At 41.1% G+C, this 21,881-nt stretch overlaps 1 protein-coding gene across 5 annotated transcripts in view; it reads left to right on the top strand.

Annotated features, from left to right (window-relative positions):
• Nucleotides 1–3,872: 3,872 nt before the first annotated feature.
• Serca (ATPase sarcoplasmic/endoplasmic reticulum Ca2+ transporting SERCA) overlaps nt 3,873–21,881 on the top strand; it is a 54,827-nt gene continuing 36,818 nt past the window's right edge. For 3 of the 5 annotated variants that reach the window (XM_076433649.1, XM_076433647.1, XM_076433645.1), the window contains exons 1-2: nt 3,873–4,214; nt 8,519–8,709. In XM_076433649.1, coding sequence (XP_076289764.1) covers nt 8,592–8,709 — 118 coding nt within the window. In that variant the 5' untranslated portion in view covers nt 3,873–4,214; nt 8,519–8,591. Of the gene's footprint in view, nt 4,215–5,511; nt 5,732–7,685; nt 8,009–8,518; nt 8,710–21,881 lie in introns of those variants that run through there. The other 2 variants (XM_076433648.1, XM_076433646.1) reach the window with 2 other exon arrangements.

Below are 21,881 nucleotides of genomic sequence, written 5' to 3'. Positions count from 1 at the left end.
AACCCTGAAAATCGCCTGCGACGCGACGCGACAAGACGCAACGCAACGCAACAAGACGGCGGCGCACCCTGCGCACGTCCACGGGCCGATCGTTCTTGATCCACGGCTGTTAGGCTCGCTTGACAGACGCGTTGACTCCGTGTCCCCAGACTTCCTACCGGAAAGAATGTCTCTCTGACGCAAGCCGGCTGAGCCAAAGACCCGTTGTTGTTTTTATGCATGCACACGTGCACGCTCTTCGTCCCAGGTGATGAACATCGTCGCAGAACTAGGTCTCCGAAATATTTCGGACGAACAGGTCTCGCATCCCTCGAACGTGCAACAAGTAACGATCGATCGTTCGCCTCGCACTGAATCCGCTGAGCAGGATTACCTCTCGTCATACGGAGAAATGGAACCGGTGGACGTCTTTCGTCGTGGGATCTATCGCACAGCCTAATAAACGCGCTATGCGTGTATCTTTCAGCGTGTGGCTAGAGACACTGTCCCCTTTTCTCGATGATGGTCGTGGAGCAACAACCTTATCTCATCCAGTGAAACATCTCTATGTTTAGAACATATTTCGAATATTCAGTGCAAGCAGACGCCAAAGTTACCCCCGTTAACGCGGTATTAAACGCAACGCGCGACGACCCTTCTCATTCAGACAGTCCGTTCAGAATCTGGACTGTACTTAGAAGTCATTATTTTAGTATCTGATAATAGCTGCTGCGAAAATACGATTTTACTGTTCGATGGTGATCTTGAAAGCTTCACGAATATACCGAGATCCTTGTCACGGCGAACGGTCGCGCGTGCATGTACCTCGAAACACAGTTGTTCGGGATGGTCGAACGGCGGGCGCGTAAGAGGTTCCGTTTCCTCGTTAAAAAGTGAACGTACCCACGCTTCACATCCGTGTCCCGCGCATATTTTTAGGAACCGACAGGATAATACGAAATTAGAACTGGCGGCCTTTGTACGGGACGCGTCATTAGTTGTTTGCGGGACTACGGGCGCGTGTTACACCCAATCCACTCGCCTGTCCCTGGGAGGCATTATCGTTGCCAGAATTCAGAATAGACGTATCTTGCACGCTCTGCTACTCCCCGTAACCCCTATCTGTCATACGAAATCTCAACTTTGATCCTCTTGATGCCTCCCTTTAAATCTCGGAGAGCGCCGTCTTCGGCGATGATTTGTCGTTGGCCGAACGCTAGAGCCGGCCCGAGCTTCGTTTCACACCATTCCTCGCGCGCCGAACCGACCACGCCGGGTTTTCATGAATATAGATCACTCCGCCGACGAACTTTCTATCGACGTTCCGATTTGTCCCATTTAAAGCACCAGGCAATATTTTAGCCAAGGCGTCCACCCGCCCGCCTGGCGCATGCTCCGCGGAAACTGGTGTGCGTGTGTGTGTTCTTTATCAAATCTGAAAAAAAGATTCGACTAGGAACGGTGGTGTTACGTTCTATCGATCACTGGAGCTGACACGCTGTCTCATCACGAGTGTTTAGCACTTCGTTCAGAAAAACGTCCATAAATAAATAGGACTCGGGCTGCCATGCCATGCCGTTGCGACTAGGTTGAGGCTGACACGCTCGTAGCTCTATTTCGGGGGGTCTGTCCATTGAAATTCACGTTAGCGCGGAATCAGAATTGCCAGAACACGTGTTCCGTTGAATAGAATAGGCGTCGTTACAATGTACGTCGTCGGCTGGTTTCGTAAACAACGGGGCGTCGTAACAGCGACATCGAAATTAAAATAAATGAGATAATGCCCGTTTATAATGTGCTCGTGAGGACGTGACGCTTAAAAATTGTCTAGATCGATTTACATTTTTTTCCAACGGCTCGGAAAACACCGGGCGCTAAGAAACTATTTTCGCTAATGAACGTAGAACGGCCACCGTCGACTTTACTCGGTGGCTCTAGAATAAAAAAAGAAAAATATGGTTCGCCTAATGAATCCCGGAACGGTCGGTACACCGGGGCTGTCTTTTACGTAACACTTTATGTTTTACCTAAAAATAACGTGATGCTTTGAACCGCGACTACGAGTTACCGACGAAATAACGACGTCTATTTTCGTTTCGTCGTAATGAGAGAATGCCCGTAGATGTTACCCGAGGCCTATCACGGCAACTTATTAACCGATTCCCGTGAAAGAGGCAACCTTCGGACGAGAGAGAAAAAGAGAGAGTTTTCGCTCTTTCTCTCCCGATGGATACATTACGGACTCGGATGGCTGAGATTCTCGTGACACGTACAATCAAACAACCGACGATCCCGTTTCATTTGGCCGGCTCAAGGAAACGCGTTTCCCTCGATTCGCAACGGCATTTCCGAAAATAAGCGGTGGCGATTGCACCCAATATTTTCCTTGACTTGATGCACGTTTATTTTTGATTGGCAGCCGACCCGTTCACTTCCGATTTATGGAATTTTCTCCGGGAGAACCGCCGTCTCACGGACGACACGCGGACCGAAACGTAGCCGGATATTAAATGTATTTAGAAACCGAGAAAGAAGCACAGAACGTTGACCGTCCGTACGTCTTCCTTCATCTCCTTCATCCCCCATCTGCTCCACGACCATTCGCTTGCTCGCTGCTCCCGCCCGATCTTATACTTGAAGCGTTCAAGAAGCGCCGTCGCGTGGGCGGCTAATGCTTCTTTTCTGCACCTATTTATGAATAATGCTCATGCTGCTTCTCCGTTTGAATTCAAATGCACGAGAATCGCTGATCGAGCTAGAAGACTTTGGTCACGCTCGCTATATCAGTCGCTCGTCTAATCCGAGGTGGCAGAGCTGCAAGAACATAAGCTGATTCCGTTCACGTAGTCGAGTTGGTAAATCTCCTTAATTGAATTCCAAATTGTACCGTTGCGCTTCCAGATGAAGAGATATTCTATGCTCCAATTGCGAATATCCTCTGAAAGTATTACGTTTTCGGAACTCATTACGAGTTTACAGGTGTATCGGTGCAGGAGGCGATGTCAAAGATCTCACTCTTGGTAACACAAGCGGCAATTTATTTTAAATTTACTACACGTTGGACCAGACGTCACGAAAGGAAAATTATATAACGAGTCGTGGTCCCCTCGAGACGATCAAGGTTCACCGCCTCGTGCCTGTCAGTGCAGAGACAATAACAGAACAAAGCGATGGAGTTTAATCGGTGGCTTTGCCTTGTTCGGCGTGATAATATAAATGATGTGTCCCAACTGGCGAAATAACAAATTTCTCGGACAAGTTCGGTCGTTGGGGGTCGCCGCCGATAAATTACCTTTGAGGTTGTACCTGATATCGCATTTGGACAGCAGCCAACCACCTATTTTCGATCTTAAGAAAAATCCCTGTACCTTGAACATTTCCAATACGAACATTGTACCAATCGATATATCGTCGAACGATCATCACGAATATTATAATCTTTCCTTTTATACGTTTCTTCGATTACGAACGGACTTCTCGAGAAGACCTTCGACCGATAAAAATGTTTGATGCTCGTAATTCGTTGCGGAGAAGAATGTTTTTTTCACGGCGAATTCCTTGCGGAGAACTCGACGAATCGCAATGGCGGCCGAGGTGTCGTGGTACCGGAAGTCGGTGGAAGAAGGATCGAGGCGAGGCGCGTTTCTCGCGTAATTGTTGTCGGCGCGACGGTGAACAAAGGCGCACAGGGTGGTCTCCACGCGTTGTTCCGAATCCTCTTGAGAGTCGGCTCACCAAATTCGAAGGTTAAATCGAAAAAACTGCGACGACAGCCACAGGAGGCTGTGCAGCAGTCGCCGGGACCACTGGCTTCCGGCCAGAGTTTTCCCTCGTTCGGTGTCTCGCCGCCAGGTAGCGACGCCTACGGACTATTTAAAGGAATTTCGGCGACGTTCGTTGCTTCGTTTCGTTCAGCAGCGCAGGCGTTGCCCTTTGAATGTTTGTTGTTTGTTTTCGCCCTCACCCTTCCATGTAAAGAGTAAATAGTAAGCACGCGTTTCGAGCGATGCTCACGGAGGAGTAGCCGATCCGGATAATTCTCTTCTAGACTCTCAGTTACACAGTGTTCGACGACGAGATTGTACATTACCGTTCGCAAGCCAGCTCGTACCGAATTCGTGCCGCTTGACCAGTGTTTTGGGACCGGGACCTGCCCACGGGTGCCGGTGCTTTTTTCCACAAAAGCGACGAGACACGAGCGGAGAACGGGCCCTCCGCTGAAGAAAGAAGCATTGGTAAGTCCCACTCGCTGCACCAGCGCCCCGGTGATCACCGCCGAGTTAGTGTTTTGTGATGGTACATCCCACCCGACACAAGTGCGAACTAATGGGGACGATAGGAGGATAGAACGCCGGAGAGAGAAATTCGAACGGACATGGACACCGGAAAGTGATTGTGTGATTGCAAAGCTAAAAGGAACTAGCCGCACCGTGGACTCTTGTGCATTTGTTACGGAATCGTGAAAAGTCCTGCGTGTCCAGTGATCTCTCGAATCGTTTCCCTTTAAAGATCTATTCGATGGAATCGACCGGCAACGGGGGTTAGCCATCGGAAACCGTTTGAATAGAAAGCTTAACCGGAAGCGTCGTAATATCGGTCTAATTGCACGGAAAATACGTTGAATTTCCGCTTAATTCTTCATAGTTTGTCAAAAGTTCTCGAAATGTTTTGCCAAATACTCGTAGCAATGATACAGTAATTTCCCGTTTCTTGTTTTCTTTAAATTGTACATTACCGGAAGTAATTCACGATACGGAAACTGTTGTTCAGCACAGTTGGTTTGATCTTGGATTAGCATAACATACCCAACTTTGAGCTAGACTAACATAGTGTATTGCTTCATCGGACGTGTCGATGTGAGACTCACGTTACATACAAACACGACCTCTACTTGTTTGCCAACAAACGTACTACATTTCCTATCTTTATAGCCCGTCCACCATGTTGCATCTCATCTTCAAATAGAAACCGTTCCGCCGCGCCGCAACGATTGGAATATTATATCACCGCCAGTCGGTTACCTAACAATATTTTGGCATTAGCGTTTCGCTCCTTTTAATTTAAAATGACTCATCCCGCTTACGTGTACACGGCCGTCGTCACTTATTCGATGTTTTTTGGCGAGTGGTACCTGTAATAATAAAACAACGTAACCTCGACGAAAATGTGTGCATGCACATGCAATAACTCTGATCGGAGAAGAAGGGGTGGGAGGATGACGTTGCTCGGTTACCGGATAAAATAAAAATGCGAAACGTGTAATTCTAAAAGTAGACGCGGAGAATGCTAAGGTAGATCGTAGAAAAATGCGTACGGCTGGTAAAAAGCAGGGAGAGAGTATCCCGGTCTAGAGATAAGGGAAGAGACGGCCGAGGGAGCGGGAACATAAACGCACAGCCAGTGGCAGCGCGATAGAGCGAAACGAGAGGGAGGGAGAGAGAAATCAGAGTGCCTCCTGAACATCTCTGCCAAAATAATTAGGAAGTCGTCGTCAGAGACGTGCTAAAATCGTCCGCTGGGGCACGCGCGATTTGGCCGGCTAGTCGCGTCCCGGGCGTTTGAACGAGCTGGTCGACCGGACAGGTTTCGGACCGGTTCCCAAGTGTACCCGTCAGTCCCGTGCGACCAATCGTCTAGCCGCAGTCGTCTGGCCTTTTAGCGCGTGTCACTATTCAAAGTTTGTCAAACCGACTGATATGACCGTTCGCATATTTTCGTTGGTGCAACCAGACAGCCCGCTACATTAGAAAGGGTTAGTTCTGCGGGAGTTTTTTAATAATTTTCTTGTTCGTTTGAATGCACTTTAAGAAGCAGAAAGCAAGCTAGAGGAGGAGAGGTGGCGGGAAAAAGTGGCAGAGTCCTTGACAAAGATTCGATCAAACGTCACTTCGGACCCAGGTGTCGCTCCATCGGGATCGGCTATTTGAGGACTTTTGCTAGTCGAACAGATTCGGGTCGGAATGAAAGATCATCCCCGGGATCGTCGGACAGGTTGCTCCTTCTACGTGGTTGTCACTTGTGACCGATTTTGGTGACCGTAACCCCGATGGACCACACCGCCCTTCCCATTCACACTTAAGTTTAGCACCTAACCTTGGCTTCGACGTTTACTATATCGGACATTTGAACTTGATTCTAACCTGAAGTTCGCCGATCGTCGACCTTGAACCTGCAACCGAATCGATCGACATTGACACTTTCGATCGTGCAGTAATTTCTCGGTGTGCTTACGTACTAACACCGTTCCGCGGTTGGATAACACGTAAACTGATGGGATCTAGGTGTCCCTCTTAGAACTCTGCGCGCTATGTACTCATGTGTGTCATCGAATACAAGACGAACGTTCTTCTACAAAATTGAAAGAAAAATTTTGCTGGCGTTGCCGATCTCGTGGACGAATCGATGTTAACCATGTTAATTAATAAATGAGTTTTTTTTAAGCATTTTTCTAGATTCTTATTGAAAGCATAGCACAATACGTTCCTGGTACTCTCTTGATGGGTTACAATAACTTGATACTTCAAGTAAAGTTATAATTAACGTTTACTCCTTTTCTTATACATGTGTATGATGTTTTTTTTTTTATTATACATTTAATTATACATAAAATTATGCTACTGCTTATGATATTAAATATACATATTAATACGTATGAATAACAGAATAGTTTTGATCATATTTTCTTATTTTTTACGTTATAATCCAGAATTACCTTATAAGATATCATTGACCAACAACATAGTTCCATATTAAAATAAAAAAGAATTTAATTGAACAATACGTGTGTGTACATATTGGATGATTGCAAAAGTTCGTACCCAATTTACCTCGTGACCTTTTTTGAAAATGTTATTTTCAGAAAACATGTAACCTCTACGAGAAAGGAAATCAGGTTGTAAAATGTTCGAAGACAATTGTAGAAAATAGTGGTGACGATACAATTGATTAATGAAACTGTAATTTTTAAATATAACCGCACGCATATTATTTTCAAATAGGGTACGAACTTCGTCTTCATTCAAGAACAAAGTATGAGCGATCAAAGTCGACCCAAAGTCTCTCTTCGTTACATAACAGTATCGAAAATGTTCATACAGTTTCCAGCCCCCGTGACTTCACTTTTACATAACTAACGAACAGTTCGCTGTTAAACGGGCCTGCTCTTATTCGATTTGCCGAATCCTTTGGCTCCGGATCGCTAATCAGCTGAGCGGATTGCCGTGGCGGAATGTTAATTCGTTCAGCGAAATCCCCGAGATGAAATAATAAGAGTACGAGAGCAACAGTTACATAACGACAATATAGTAATGTCCTTTGAATGTCTTAAAATACGCGCCAAGGAAATAGACTAGCAGAAGACTGAAAATAGCCGAGCACGTCATACTTCACGAACGCTGTCCAGCCAATGGCGTCGCTCCACATGCTCGGTCCGTTCGACTCGCCGCACTTTTCTGCGGCATGGCGCGCCGACGGTGACGCGGGATTCGCGAAATAATGCAACAACGGTGAATACCTAGGTTGATCGCGATATTCCCGCGACACAGGAAACGAACAGGGATCGAATTACGAGAAACCGGCAGTCCGTTTAGCGATCGCGTACGTATTTCTGTGATATTTACGTTTGAAAGCAGCGAGTCGCAGACGGCGCGGTGGCAACTGCGCTCTGCAACTTGTTAATAGGGCATTCCGCGAGGTGGCGCGCCTGTGCAATGATTCGCCGTTCGCTGCGTCAGTCTCACGGAAGAGGAGGTTTGCTTAGCAGTTAGGGGAAATATATCCGTTAAGAAAATGACGTGCGTCTCGAATTTCTGTGCCCGCGTATCGTGATACGTCGTGTTCCGGCCGCAGGACTATTATTCTTAGCGTCCGGCCAGTTTCTCCGTGCCAATTACGTTTCCTCGTTAGTTTTTTTTTGTGTGTGCTCGAGTGCAACTTAGAGACTTGTAGCTAACCTAAATATTCGGCAACCGTAACGTAATTTTTCTGTGACACGTCGTCGTCGTCATCGAACGCTTCGACACCGTTTCTGGTGAGTTCGTTTTTTCGTTCGGAACTCCGTGCCGCCCCGTGCTCGCCCGAAAACAGAATCCGGAAAAAACCAAGCGGTATATGTGCCACGATGAACTTATCATAGTTCAAGCAGGTTTTAACCTTTAACGGGCCCGGGACACGGTCGCGCGAACTTCGTACACGCGGTGGATTTCGCGTGTTCCTTCCGCGCTCCAAGTTTTTTCTTTCGCCCCCTCCCCCCATTTTTCTTGTTTCCATTCTCATTTGATAATTATCCTCGTGAACTTTTTCTCCTTTTCATTTTCATAGGGATTAACTTCAAAGTTACATAGAGACACATTTCTTTTTATTCTACTTGGGAGTGCCTGTTCCCTAGAAATTTCCTGCTGTTACTTTTTGTCACTTTTGCTCAACTATGCATCATACTTCTATCACTAGTTTTATTTTAACGTGAATAGCAAATCTCGGTTCATGATTATTTGCTTCGGGTCCTCTAGAAGTTCTAACGCCAGGTATCTTTGTATTTCAGAAACTACAGTGTGAATGAACGTGGACAACCATTGAACAGATAACATTAGTGACGTACTAATACAAAGAGAACCATGGAGGACGGCCATAGCAAAACCGTGGAGGAGGCAGTAGATTATTTTAACGTCGATCCAGAGAAAGGATTGTCTGGCGACCAGGTCAAGAGGAACCAGGAGAAATATGGTCTGAACGGTAAGTAAAAATGCATAAATGTATATTTCTCATCTTAATACATTTGCGACCAGTGGAACGTAGCATGTAATTTTCAATAGTCTATAGCTAAATACCATAAGAGTCTACTATATAAATGTATATGAATCTACGTTGCTGGTATTCAGCTACTGCATTTGAAATGTCTATGTTCCCAGTCTCAAATGTGTTGAAGTACCACAGGCTCGTGCGTGCAACAGACCCAACACGATACGCGTTGAATACATCCTTTACAGAACTTGATTTCAGCTCTTTCTCGAATCTATATAGTTTCAAATATTTTAATATTCCTGGCAGAGTACCAAAATATTGCATCATAGCAGAGTACATGGTATCGTTCTGATTAGATTGTGGATTAATATCGCATGTAGATAGGAGGAACATAATAATAAAGTACAAAATCCAAGTTCCAGTGTTAATCGTTGGGAGTAACCGTTGGAAATGGTTCTGCGTAGCTCGAGCGAATAGCACAGAGTAAATTTGATTTTGCATAAAAGGTGCACAGTCTAGTCATTGTGTATCGGAACAAGTACGCGTTTCCGTTCTGTGTATACATAATTAAACGTCACGTGATGCGCCGCGCCGCTATCTGATGAGCAAATGTAACATTACGGGACTCGCGTAACGCCGGAATTATGACTTTTTACTTCATCGTGATTGGCAAAGAAGCCATACAGAAATTTCACACTGTCGGTTCCGAGGCGATGTAGTCGAATCGAGTCGCGCGTACAACGGATACCTGTACGCTCGCTAAAGTCGAGTAGCGCGGTAAAAGTGACTTTATGAAGCTGCTGGCCTGGCATTGGTCTGTACACGGCGCCGCACGGTGTTTATCCCCACCCGTGCTGATTCCATTACCAATCCGTTGGTACACGTGTTCCAAGTTTTCTCAATGGCCCGCATCACTGGAAAACATCCAGTCCTCTAGTTTCTCTGAATTTTTCTTCTCCGATATGCGGGCTCATTCTTTTTCAATTATACGACTTTCGGAAGTTGTATCTCAAGTCGTCTCAATTGGGGCAGACCCAGTGTTCGATCGCTTATGGGAAGCGGCAGGAGATACATTCATGAAAATAAACACAATGTTGCTATGAAAAATTGAAGTGGTAAAAACTATCTTTTTGCTAAGCTTTTTCATTGCATTTTATTATCGTACTGATCAATTTTCGTTTGAAAAATTGTCTGATCGGGTTATCCGAAATGCGTGAAACGCACGTGGAAATTGCTATTTAACACTAAACGAGGGTCAAATGATCCATTTTAGATTTTTTGTTCGGCAATTAGTGAGATTGTAAAGGTGTTCTCATGGGGGAATTGATTGAATACATTTTTTGACTCCAGTACATATTATAGTAAATCTCGTGATTTTTATAATACGATACACACACACACATTAGTCACTTTTGATGGTCGGTAGGTTTAGTGTTAAAGTTTATTATATCCGGAAGTAGCGTGCAAACAATTGGAGAGGTATTTTTTTACAATCCGAATACAACTGTTTCTATAATTGTGCAACTTGTAAAAGTAGTTGTTGCAAAAACATTTCCATTGTTTCTTATTAGAATTTTTGAAAGGTTGAGTGAAATATTGTATAGAGATGCCGCGTATCTCCCCCACTTAATTTTGAATAGTATTCTTTCGAAGATTTGCTGCTGTTCATTTCGCCGAGAAAATGCGGTGCATCGAATTTCTAAAACGCTAACTTTCTGAAAAATTTATATTATTTTTCTCTCGAAATCTTGATATCATCACCCGATAACAATCGCAAATAAAAACAACATCGTCGATCGACAATGATATTGACCGTTAATATCGAAAGCTTTGAGCTCCCTCTTGATAAAAGTGAGATAAGTCACTGGAGTCGTAGGTATCTACAAGTTGTCTGGTCAGAAATATTATCATCAGAAAAAGTGTGCGATGCCCTTGAAGATTTTACCTGTAGATGAAGGGGGTCGTCTGGCTCGTATTTTGGTGGAATGTTTGGGATTGCTTTTCCAGGAATTCTATTATGGCAGCACGTACTGGAACTTTTTATTCGCGTGTCTTCGGTATTACAAAAATATCCGCCGTTGTCTACTGTAGATATTATTAAGTTTTTTACTATAATAATTATGTTCGAGACTTGAATAATTATGTTCGAGAAAATTGGAAGCAGTACAGATAAGGGACGCTATTTCTATTACTCTTCTTCTGATTTTGATGTAGATTTTGATGTACACACGTAGATGGGATATGTGTCTAATACTTTCCTTGCCACGTGTACCGTTTTCGGGCCAAATGAAATTTTTATCATTGATAGATACAGTGTAAGAATGGTTGGTATCACTGTTATTACAAAATAAAGAAATGTTACGTGTTGTGTTTTCTAACATGTCTTCGAAACGGAAAGGGAACACGTTAAAATGATAAATTGATCAGCTAATAGACTATTGAACTTCACTATTGAAGAGATGAGTTCAACAGTAAAAATTGATAGGAGAACAAAGGAGATTATCTGTACATCTCTGTATCTTAGTCATTGTAATATCGCGTGATAAATATCTTATCACACGATTCGTCGAAAGGCTAAAAAGAGGTCGATAAAAACCGTGCATTCCACTTCAGAAACGTTACCCAAGAAGTTAATTATATACATAACAAAAACACTTTGCCCGGAAGATAAATCAATTTTCAAGAAAAAATTTCCTACGCTCCGTTCGCAGAATGCATAAACAAAGAAATGAAATAAGAAATAAGTCTGGGGAAATGTAATAATATGTAATACATATTGATCTTCCAAAGAAAAATGATTCACTGTATAAAAAAAAATGGTTTCTCTTGTTCTTGAACCGTTCGAAGGTATGCGATTCTTTAAGGTCGCGCGACGAACGGATCGAGAAAAAGAATCGAAGCGCAAGGTCGCGATCGCGCGGTATACCAAAATAATAAACAGTAGGATGTAGACTGTCAATAATGGCCTTGGATTCCAGTATCGTGGCATTCATGAACAACCAGTTGGAAAATACGCGCTGCATCTCAACCGAAGAAGCATCGTGGAAACGCGCGCGGCACGGCACGTTGACGTGAAATCAATGAAACGCGTTAATCAAGAAAGAAGGAGTTTAACGTGCTCGTTGCAGCGAGAACCGCTTGAAATTGATGAAACGATTAATGAAACCTGTTAACGTTTCGCGCACACGACCTACTTAGAAAATCTATCACTGCTTCCCAAACGGGCAACGACTTGCCCAAATTCTACAGATCATTTTCACACACATTATTGTTCAATGTGACAGCTTTCTGTTCCATCTTGTGTTTTATTAAATGTCACATGTCCAATCTGTTGGATAGCAATTATTTATTTATATTAACCTGAGAGGGCAATTCCCCGGAACCATGATTATAGTTACTAGATGTTTTAATAATGTAAACATTTTTTTAATCTATTAATATATGTGCAAGACACCTACATGCCACGTGCACGCCACATTTTTATTTCGAACTTTATAAATATATTTATAAAAGCCCTTTCATTTTAGATGATCACAAGCTCTCGCCATTTTTCATGGATCATGTTACAGTAATTATCAGTTACAAGTGGACTGTCGATTTTATGCATTTATGGCAAAAATGAGTAGGTGAAAACATTAGACACATTTAAAGAATTTAAATACATTTAAAGAAATTAATCTCACTAAAATCATAGCGGATGTTTACGTACAATAAAACTAACACAGCAGGAGTTAAATAAAAATTAATTTCATCACTTAATAGATTTTACATATTGAAAACATTATAACAAGATTTTTAGATTTGTCTAATAGTTTACTGTTTTACATTTCATCCAGCTGATTTCTCGATAAATGCATAATCACAATCAGCAGTCTAGTTATAAGATTTAGAAAATAAAAAAATAGCAGCATGTTAAAGAAAAGCTTATGTTCGACGGAAAACTACACTTTCGTTCGGTAGAACTAAAAGGTCGGGAATTGGATTATAAAAGGCTTCGTTAATAGAAGAGCAATCCCGTTAGGAGTCCGCATGAAAAATTTGAAGTATTTGAACGTGGAATGAGCTTTCAGTTCGTAACTTCGCCAGTTTTCTTAATATCTACACGAACTCTGTGATAATTATAAAATATCCGAGAAAACCTTTTCAAGTTTTAAAGCGCTGCTATTCCCTTCACACAGCGGTAGCAAGTGCCGCGGACCGTTTTTTGACGTAATCCCGGTATCCGTGAATGAATTCACAATCATTCGTCAAACAAAGAGTTTGATTACATTCTCGATACGCGGCTAACGGTACCGTTATACCGACAAACGTCCGTTTTTTATCAATTTCACAGGCCGCGCGCGCGCCTCGCTGAGTCTGTCGGGCAATCACACGTGGCATCGATAGTTTATTTTCGCACTACCGTCGGTCCGGCAGGCCGGCTTGAAACACCGACCACCAGATACTTTATCATTCGTAAGAATCGTCGATGCAAATAATCTTCTTGATCTAGGCAATCTAAAATGAGCGATACTTGTAGAAACTCGTATCCGAGAGATCGTCGGTTATCGTAGCACTTGTTGCAATTGACCGATCCACCTCGATCAGCTTTTCGTTATCAGCTTGTCGATCCGTATCGTCGGACAGAATTTTCCAACGGTGTGTTTGCCAGTGTTTGTCCTCATCGCGTCGACGAACGTCTACTCGAGCGACTTGTTTGCCGGTTCAAGCACCGAGAAACCTTCCGCTCCTTGCTTGCTTTCGTGATTGTCACTGTTATCGGTTGCGGATTACAGCCGCGGAAGTAGACATGTTGAGTCGTTTCATATTTTTCGCTAGGCTAAGTCGTAGACCATGTTCAATGTTGTTGGGTCTAGACGTTAACTAGGTCGTAGATCATTATTAGACTGCGGATCTTTATGCAATTACAGCTTCAGAAAATTCAAAAGAAATTGCTGAAATATCAAATTCGATCGAATTTAGTATGATTTTTATTTATTTCGGATCTAAAAAGGCTACACCACGGAAAATAAGATTTTACTTGATTCGACTTTCTCTTAAAATTCGTCTATAAAAATTGCAAATTGCATAAGCATTCGCAGTCAGATCATTAGGTTCAATGACAGGTCTAGACTTTAGACATTAGCTAGGTGTGGATTTTAGACGTTTGCTAGGTCTAGACTTCAGACGTCAGCTAAGTCGTACACCATCATGTCCAGTGGCGTTACCTGTCGATCTCTTTAGACTTTTAATGATACTCTATGGAAATGCGAGAGTCTGTCGGAGATTGGCCAACTGTCTTAATCACCTTATTACACCTTTCCCCTGTGACATTCTCGGCTCCGGGAACTCGACCCGACATGTTTCTGCGGGTTTACGATCTGTTCTATTAGGTCACCACTGGGAGCCATTTAAGAACGGGGTTTCCTCTCTTTACTAACTTCACTAGGTCGAAAATATAATACATTTTTGCTATTAATTCTTTTAACCTTTAGGCCGTGTCAAATTGCAGTCTAATAATGAACCTGTAGATTATAATATTTCTAGATCAAAAGACATAAAATTGGACATACCATACACACCAACCTAATATACGAGTACACGTTCAAATAATTCTTTCAAGAATCGTGTTCGCTATTTCTATCGAATATTTTCTGTCGGGGCTGCTGTAAATTAGCTCTGAGCACACCTGGTTTTCTGTTGAATGTAACGCGTTGCGGTTACGAGCTTCACGAAATAGACGAGTTCGCTCTAAAGTATCATCTTTCGTTTACGAAAATCAACTACGCCGTGGAAGCAAGTTCGTGTTCGCACAAGAGGACGCATTTCGCTGAACAGCCCTTTCTGATTCGGCTTTCGGCCGAGAAGCTTCGAGGATTCGGTGCATTAATCGACGCGGCGGTCAGTTAAACGTGCATTAGGTTGCTCAAAGGGACAAGTATTCGCAAAGAAACAGGACAATCTCGCGATCTAAAATTGGTACCGTGTACACGTACTAGCATTATTCGCAGTGTCGTTAAATTCACGGTTCGCTGGTCCCTGGCTAGGTGCTTAAACTCTTTCGAAGCTGATCTCATTTTCCTCGCTCTGTCTGTCTGCTATTTATACGAATTCGCGGAATATCTTTTAGCAAGGTTCGACACGCGGCCCCGGGCCACTTCGCCCGGTATCTTGTATCGGCTGATATCGAATCACCGGAATACTCGAAACCTAATCGTATATGGCGACCCTATAGATCGCGTTGGACAATTAGATTATTTACTCGTTATGTTACTAATTTGTTCCGATAATCGCGGTTCTGATGTAACACTCGGCTGGCAAACAGAATGACGGATCGTAACGACCTACATCGATTATGGCCAGTATAAACTTGATGAACGATAGCGTCGCAGAGCCGGTGTGGAACCGGGGTTATTACACCATGAAGCTCCGAGCATTATCGACAGTTGCCGTTTGATTTGCCTTCCACGCTCGCGTTTAATTATCCTTCGACGACTTCGCACGCTGCCGAAACGATTAACCAGAAACTCGGTTATTCAAACCAATAAATCAGTCGTCCCGGAGCACAGACAAAGCTCCAGCCTCGTGCAATGTGCTAAAAATTAGGTGATTGTTTTATTGAATTACTGCAATGCATTTATGACGAGAATGTATAGGTGACATGCAAACCTGTGATGATGTTGAAAGAATTTAAGAACGTCATTCAACTTCTGTTGCTTAGGATTGACTTAAAAAACGTTTATTTTGTGTGCAGTTATAGGGTGAGCACGGTTCAATGAATTCTATTCCTTCGGCACACGCTGCTGTGAATTTTTTCCGAATTTTTCACTGCAAAAGCGAGTTTTAAAAAATTCTGGGAAGTTAAAATTGCTGATTTGAAGTTCGGATTAGATAAACATATTTAAGATAATTAAAATTTCAGTAATTGTGAAAGAAATAATTAGTGTTAAATCGATTTCACTGAATTAACAGATGGTCAATTGTGCGGGGGCACCTGTTTAGGACCGTTCGCAAACTTTACAGCATCATCACACTTCGCAGTCCGTTCATCCTGCTCCAGAAATACATATTCCTCGACCGTTGATACGTTCATCTGTTCGTAAACGGCGTTTACCGCTCGCGTGCTCTTTCATCGCCGACGACTTTTCATTCTCGCTGATGGCTCGCCGTCACCGTTAAGATGCGCGGAAATATTAGGCAAACAAGACGAGGGAAGAAGATTCTTTTGCGGGAGTCTCGTTCGAGCACAGTATTCGAGGGGAATATGCTGCGAAATTTGACGCGAGACAGTGTTTGCTTTGGTTCGAATTATACTGGCCTCTCGCGTGTTTCGACCCTGAAGTATTTCGTGTATTCTTGTTCTATCGACGTAAGAGATTTTCGCAATTTCAGGATTTTTCCCAGTGAATCGACGAATTTACCGGATAACGCCGATTCTTTTCGGTGACAACACTTTTTTGTTTTTAATTCGGTGAGACCTTTACCACCGTATTCGTGACACTTTTCTCGTCAAAATGACTCCGAACACGACACCATTCGGATTATATTTACTTGCTTAATCCACGATACGTTACAACTTCGGTTATTCGAACTAATCAGTGAAACGCGAGTGCTCAAAACAGTTGCCTTCAGTATTGGCTTAAATCGTTACTGATACTGTAGAATAAATCTCGTTCGGATAATCGAGGTTCTACTGAATCGCGAATTAAACAAGTTACCATGCTCCGAACTGTGTCGTGTTTGGTGTCGTAGCAAGAGAATTAAAAACAAACAAGTTCTAATAAATTTTTCACATATGTCGAGACATTACCGTACTCTGCGCTCAGGAGACGTATGGAAGAGGTAGAAAAGGTGGCGTATTGCAGGGGACGTTCTAATTATCCTTCTCTCTCTGGGGAGAAGTCTGCAAAGAACACCATTGACCACTCCCCTGGAGGAAGGTCAAGGGTAGCGCAAGATTTTTACCTGCTCGAATCCCCAGTGGTCATTTCTGTATGCAGGCGCATTGATCATCTTCAGATTCTAAGAATTCTATGGGAATACCTCACAGACCCCTTCGTTCATCGCGTTTCTATTAAAACTCCTTGGATGAGACCAGAAAGGCTTCCTCACTATTCACTTACCCATGGCGAGAGGTTGACTATAGTCCTCTCACCCTTCGTCCCGGGAATCTTGTGCTGACCCTTTCCTTTAGGGAGCATGAGCAAGGTATCCCATATTGCGTTGCAATTCCAGCGTTGTTATTATGAATAGCACAAAAATTCATGGCGATCTAAGCTTCAGGTTTGGTTTTGCAATGAAAGTATACTTCTCTTTGGTGTTCGGAAACTGCAATCATTTATGTAAAGTATTTTTCACTTTCATTCAATCTTCACATATATGAAGATTCACTTTTACAAGAAACACTATCCAATTTACAAATAACTTACATCATTGATCAAACTTTAGAATGTATTAATGTCAATTGTAAGAAACAGAATTTTTGATAAGGAATGATCTCTTAATAATTTTAAAAAGCTGAATACGGTGTAGTAGTTCTGTTAAATTTTTCTTTGTTCTGTAAATTCAAAAAAATATTTAACCTTGTACTTTTTAAATGGTTTGTAACCTTTTCGACGTCTAAGACATTGAAATAATCATGAACAATGATAAACGTTTCACGTAACGAAAGATAGAGAAATCAAACGGTCGTGCAAGTTTTTACCGTTTTCCAACTATCACGTTCTTCGCTATCCAGTGTAATTAATGTCGCTGTGATGCGCTATAATTACTACGTCAGCCCCACCGCCATTAGTTAGCGAACTGTCTCCATCAGGGCCCGATGGCCGCGATCATTATTAACGAAACGTTCATATCCGCAATTGATATGATATTCCGGAATTGAAAACAGTTATAATATAGGTTTCGATTTTCAGAAAAGTTATGAAGAACCAAAATGATGTTCTGACTGTTATGAGAATGTCGGCTAATAATAAACATGCAAGAGTAAATTTTTATAATTATTTGTTCAAAATCCTGATTTCTGCAACATATGAAAAAAATAGAATTGATTAAAAATATCAGAAATTGTAAGAATCTGCGAATTAAATGAATCGCAAACTCTAAATTCAATGATTTTTACATCTTACAATACCCATAGCTTTTTTATGCGACAACCGATTTCAATGAAACTTCGTACATGTATAGAACTAACTTAGATGTACAATATAAACATGTTTTAAATTTTCGTCATGACCTTTTCTTTTTCTTAATAACAATTAAAAAAAATTATTCAATACACATTAGCTAGTAAACTAATCCTTCTAACGTCTGAAAAAAACTCAAGCTATTGGGTCCACTTTTGAAAAAGTTATTCGTTTTTAAAATGTATACGAATATGTACTTTGTACACCGACTGTATATACTCATAATTTCGGTTCTTCATAACTGTTTCACTCAAAACCAAAATACACACACCAGTTTGACTCTGTTATTTTCAGAACCTTTTCAGTCCCCGAGTTCGTGTCTTCCTTCCCTACGGTTTATTTTGGTTTAATATATCGCCCATCGTGCGTGGTATTTTTCGCGAGCCGGTTGTTTGATTGTACAACGGCCCCGACACTTTTCGTGCTCCTCCAACACCTCGTAAAACAATTTCGAAATTCACCGACGCGACATCTTAGATTAGCTGAAGAACCTTAATATATGTAGCTGACTGTTTGTGTTGCTTGATTGTTAATCGGGAATACCTACCGTATACTTCGGAATTATCTACCTAGATTTTATCGTTGCACAGTGACTTCAGTTTAGAGTCGATCATAGTTCATTCCATCTCGTTTATTCAGATTGATATTAGTCCAAGATTCTACTTACCGATAACTAATTTGTCTATAAGCTTCCAAATGGTTGCTCCATTGTAAAGAAAGTTGAATGTATTCTTTTAGACAACAACCCCATAAGAAATTATTTGATTTTATTACTCAGGGTGATTTATTAGCATTAACCGCACCACGACCGAACAGTTTTATATTGTTTAGTTTATAATTATTACAATTATAAAGATGCTTCCATTAGAAATTGTTAAATAGATTTGTTCAGTCAAGCATGTATTACTGTAAAAACTGTGAGCAATCTTAAATTAATAAAATAAAATATACTCTTTTGTGGTACTGTTAGTGTTAATTGATAATTGACATTATTCACAAATTTACTTTAATCTGTTTACATTCTGAACGATCAAGCTTCGTGTAACTCTCTGTTAATTTCATTGTCATTTAGTTAGAATAAGAAATACAATTTTTTTTTTCACTTACGCTATTGAACAGGAATCGTCTGACGCGTCTGTTCATGGCCTGCCAATTCTACTGAAAAGTAGTAAGCACGCGAACTTGACGGATTTTCAAAGTGGATTTTGTAGCACTAAGTATACCAATACCATATGTAGCACCAGTTACCGATCATAAGCCACACGTAGCACAAGTTACCGATCACCCTGTATACTTCTTCGAAAGGTCAGAGAATTTTGTACCGGCTAGGTGTTGCGTCAAGAATTTTAATTACCTCACGCTATATCTACTCTTTGTTTTGCATTTTCCTCCTCCCAGCCGATTCAGATATACCTGACGTGGACGAGTTGGAGCGTAAGCAACCACGTCAGAATAATTCCGCGTCTGATTCATTATTAATAAACGGCTGGCGAGGATAGTCCATTTCCGTCAACTTTTTTCACGGTGCCACGTACACGCGCCCATGATAATTATAATTGTTTTAGTGGGGGATGCCGTTCCGTCACAATTAATATGCGATATATTTCATAAACCATTACTGGACTGAAAATTTTATATATTTATGGCGAACATGGGCCGATGCAATTGCAGATAGATTAAATATATATTAAATAGAATTTACAAAGAGCTTAATAGTAAAGTTAATGTAATTCAGGATATCCACGCATTTCTTACAGTTGATTAAAAAAAGAAATAAAAATCTATTTTGGTTTCTATGTTTTGCAATTAATGCAGTCTACTTTAGCAGTTTACTTTGCATAAAGATTTTGCATACGGACTGAATTTCTTTTTACATTGCTCATTTTTATATTCCCTTCGGGCGCATTAATTTCTGCATAATTTAATTAAATAATCTTTCACCTAAGTGGAGAACTGGTTTAATAGCTTTTCAAACGTAACCTTGTTTTCGTTCTAATTCTTGGTTGAACGACTACGTTGAGTAACATAATTACTATTAACGAAAGTTTTCCGTGAAGTTAAATTACAGTTGCTTTACAAAAATAGAAGGAATTTGTGAGATTTTAACTGGGTTAGATTTGAATAAAATATTTTCGTGTTCTATAGGCAATGTTCTAAAAATATGATCTCAATTTCATCTCTAGATATCCGTTTGAATAAAGTGTGCTGGCACATATTAATTTGATCACAGTGGGTAACTATTGATTGATCACGTGACTGTTAGATAGCACCTTTAGGAGCAGGAAGAGAAACAAAATTTCGTCAGACTCATTAGATCACTACACAAACTTAACTACACAAAAGTACTGCATATATATGCACACGTTTCAAAGTCCATTCAAAAAGTTTTGTATGAAAACATTTATAACAATTTATAATTTCAGTAATTCCGAAAGAAAAAATCTGAAACAGGTAAATTGACCTGTCGGGTAATTCTAGCGTTAATGACGTGTGTCGTTAAGAAAAGATTGACTTGAACGAAACAGATAAATTATGTACATCTACGCAAACAATTTTATCGCGAAAACAACATTTTATTTTCGAAGGCTAGACAATATAAGCATTTGAAATGGTTCGTAGTGAAAAGTTCTTTGAGCATCGGTTCCGAGTTCTGTCGTTTCCAAAGTGGAGTTCATGTCTAAAAATATAAATGGCTACCGCTGCTTAACAATCGTTCCTCTGTTTCTCTTCGAATTAAATAACACGAGCTGGCAGAGTAGGGTGTTCAGCGCGAAATGTACCCTGGACATTTAAAATAAAATTCCCGCCTACAAAGGGTTAACACGCGCGATCATAAAAATCAGCCGTGTCGGACGAATCGTGCGCTTTACGGTGAAATTGCATTAAGAGTTATCGCAGCAAATGGGGTTAATTCGTTTTAAGGCCGCTCTGCAAAGTTAAAGCGGCTTGTTGACGCGCACGGTGTTCCGACTGGCCGTATTTTTCATCAACAGCACACAGGAAGTAGAACAAATAGAAAGCATAAGAGACGATCCTAAGGTGACATCTCCAGAGCTTCGCCTTCGGGTTCGTTTTGACCCGGAGTTATTAAGTAGACCGCGGATTTTATACAGTTATTATAAAAAATCTAAAAATACGATGATATTATTTTGAACCTATTCAAATGATTAAGACGGAAAATAAATTTTTATTCAACCCCTAAATGTCGGAATTGATGTCGGACATTTTAGTTTCGAATTCTAATTCTTCAGCAAGTTTAAATTAGCTGTTCATCTCGCGATCCAAATAAGAGGATTAATAAATATAATAAAATCCTAAAGGATATTCTACATTATGACTAATTAATAGACTGCGGATCTTTATGCAAAATAAAAAATGTTTGCATTGATTGCAAGACAGAGGAGCGAATTAAAAATTTCTTTCTTCTTTTAATTATCTGATTAAGCAGAAACCAATACACTGATGACTTTAAATCTTTCTAATATGTTCACTGCTTTAAATTGTGCTTACCCATTTTCGTGATAAATGCATAAAATCCGCAGTCTACTAATTAATGATCTAGATATTTCTTTTGGAAATTTTCCCGTGTACTAAGAAATATACTGCTTTCATTTATTATCTCTCGCAATCAGTATAAATATTGTCTTCCGTAACTGTTCCTGCTTATCATGCCTGTTATTAAACATTATTCAAATACCGCGTTCGCAGTACTGCGATATCGTCGTGCACCGCGACATGCAATGTACATATCTCCACGTTCAAACGACAGAATTCACATAAACGAAGGGAATATTAATCAACGCTAAACATAATTTTGAATAACTATTGTGTGTTAGAAGGTATTACAAAAGACAACCACTATTTAAGAGTCAATTAAAACGAGCACATATTGCGCGAACAGGTACCATATTGTTAGGAGATATCTCACAATAATTATCACTGTTTCCGAGCTAATTAAAACAAATATTTATCGCAGGAACAGGTGTTAAATTGTCAGTA

The sequence above is a fragment of the Lasioglossum baleicum genome, chromosome 11, assembly GCF_051020765.1.
Source record: "Lasioglossum baleicum chromosome 11, iyLasBale1, whole genome shotgun sequence".
NCBI classification, from domain to species: domain Eukaryota; kingdom Metazoa; phylum Arthropoda; class Insecta; order Hymenoptera; family Halictidae; genus Lasioglossum; species Lasioglossum baleicum.
This window is presented reverse-complemented; position numbering and strand designations above follow the sequence as displayed.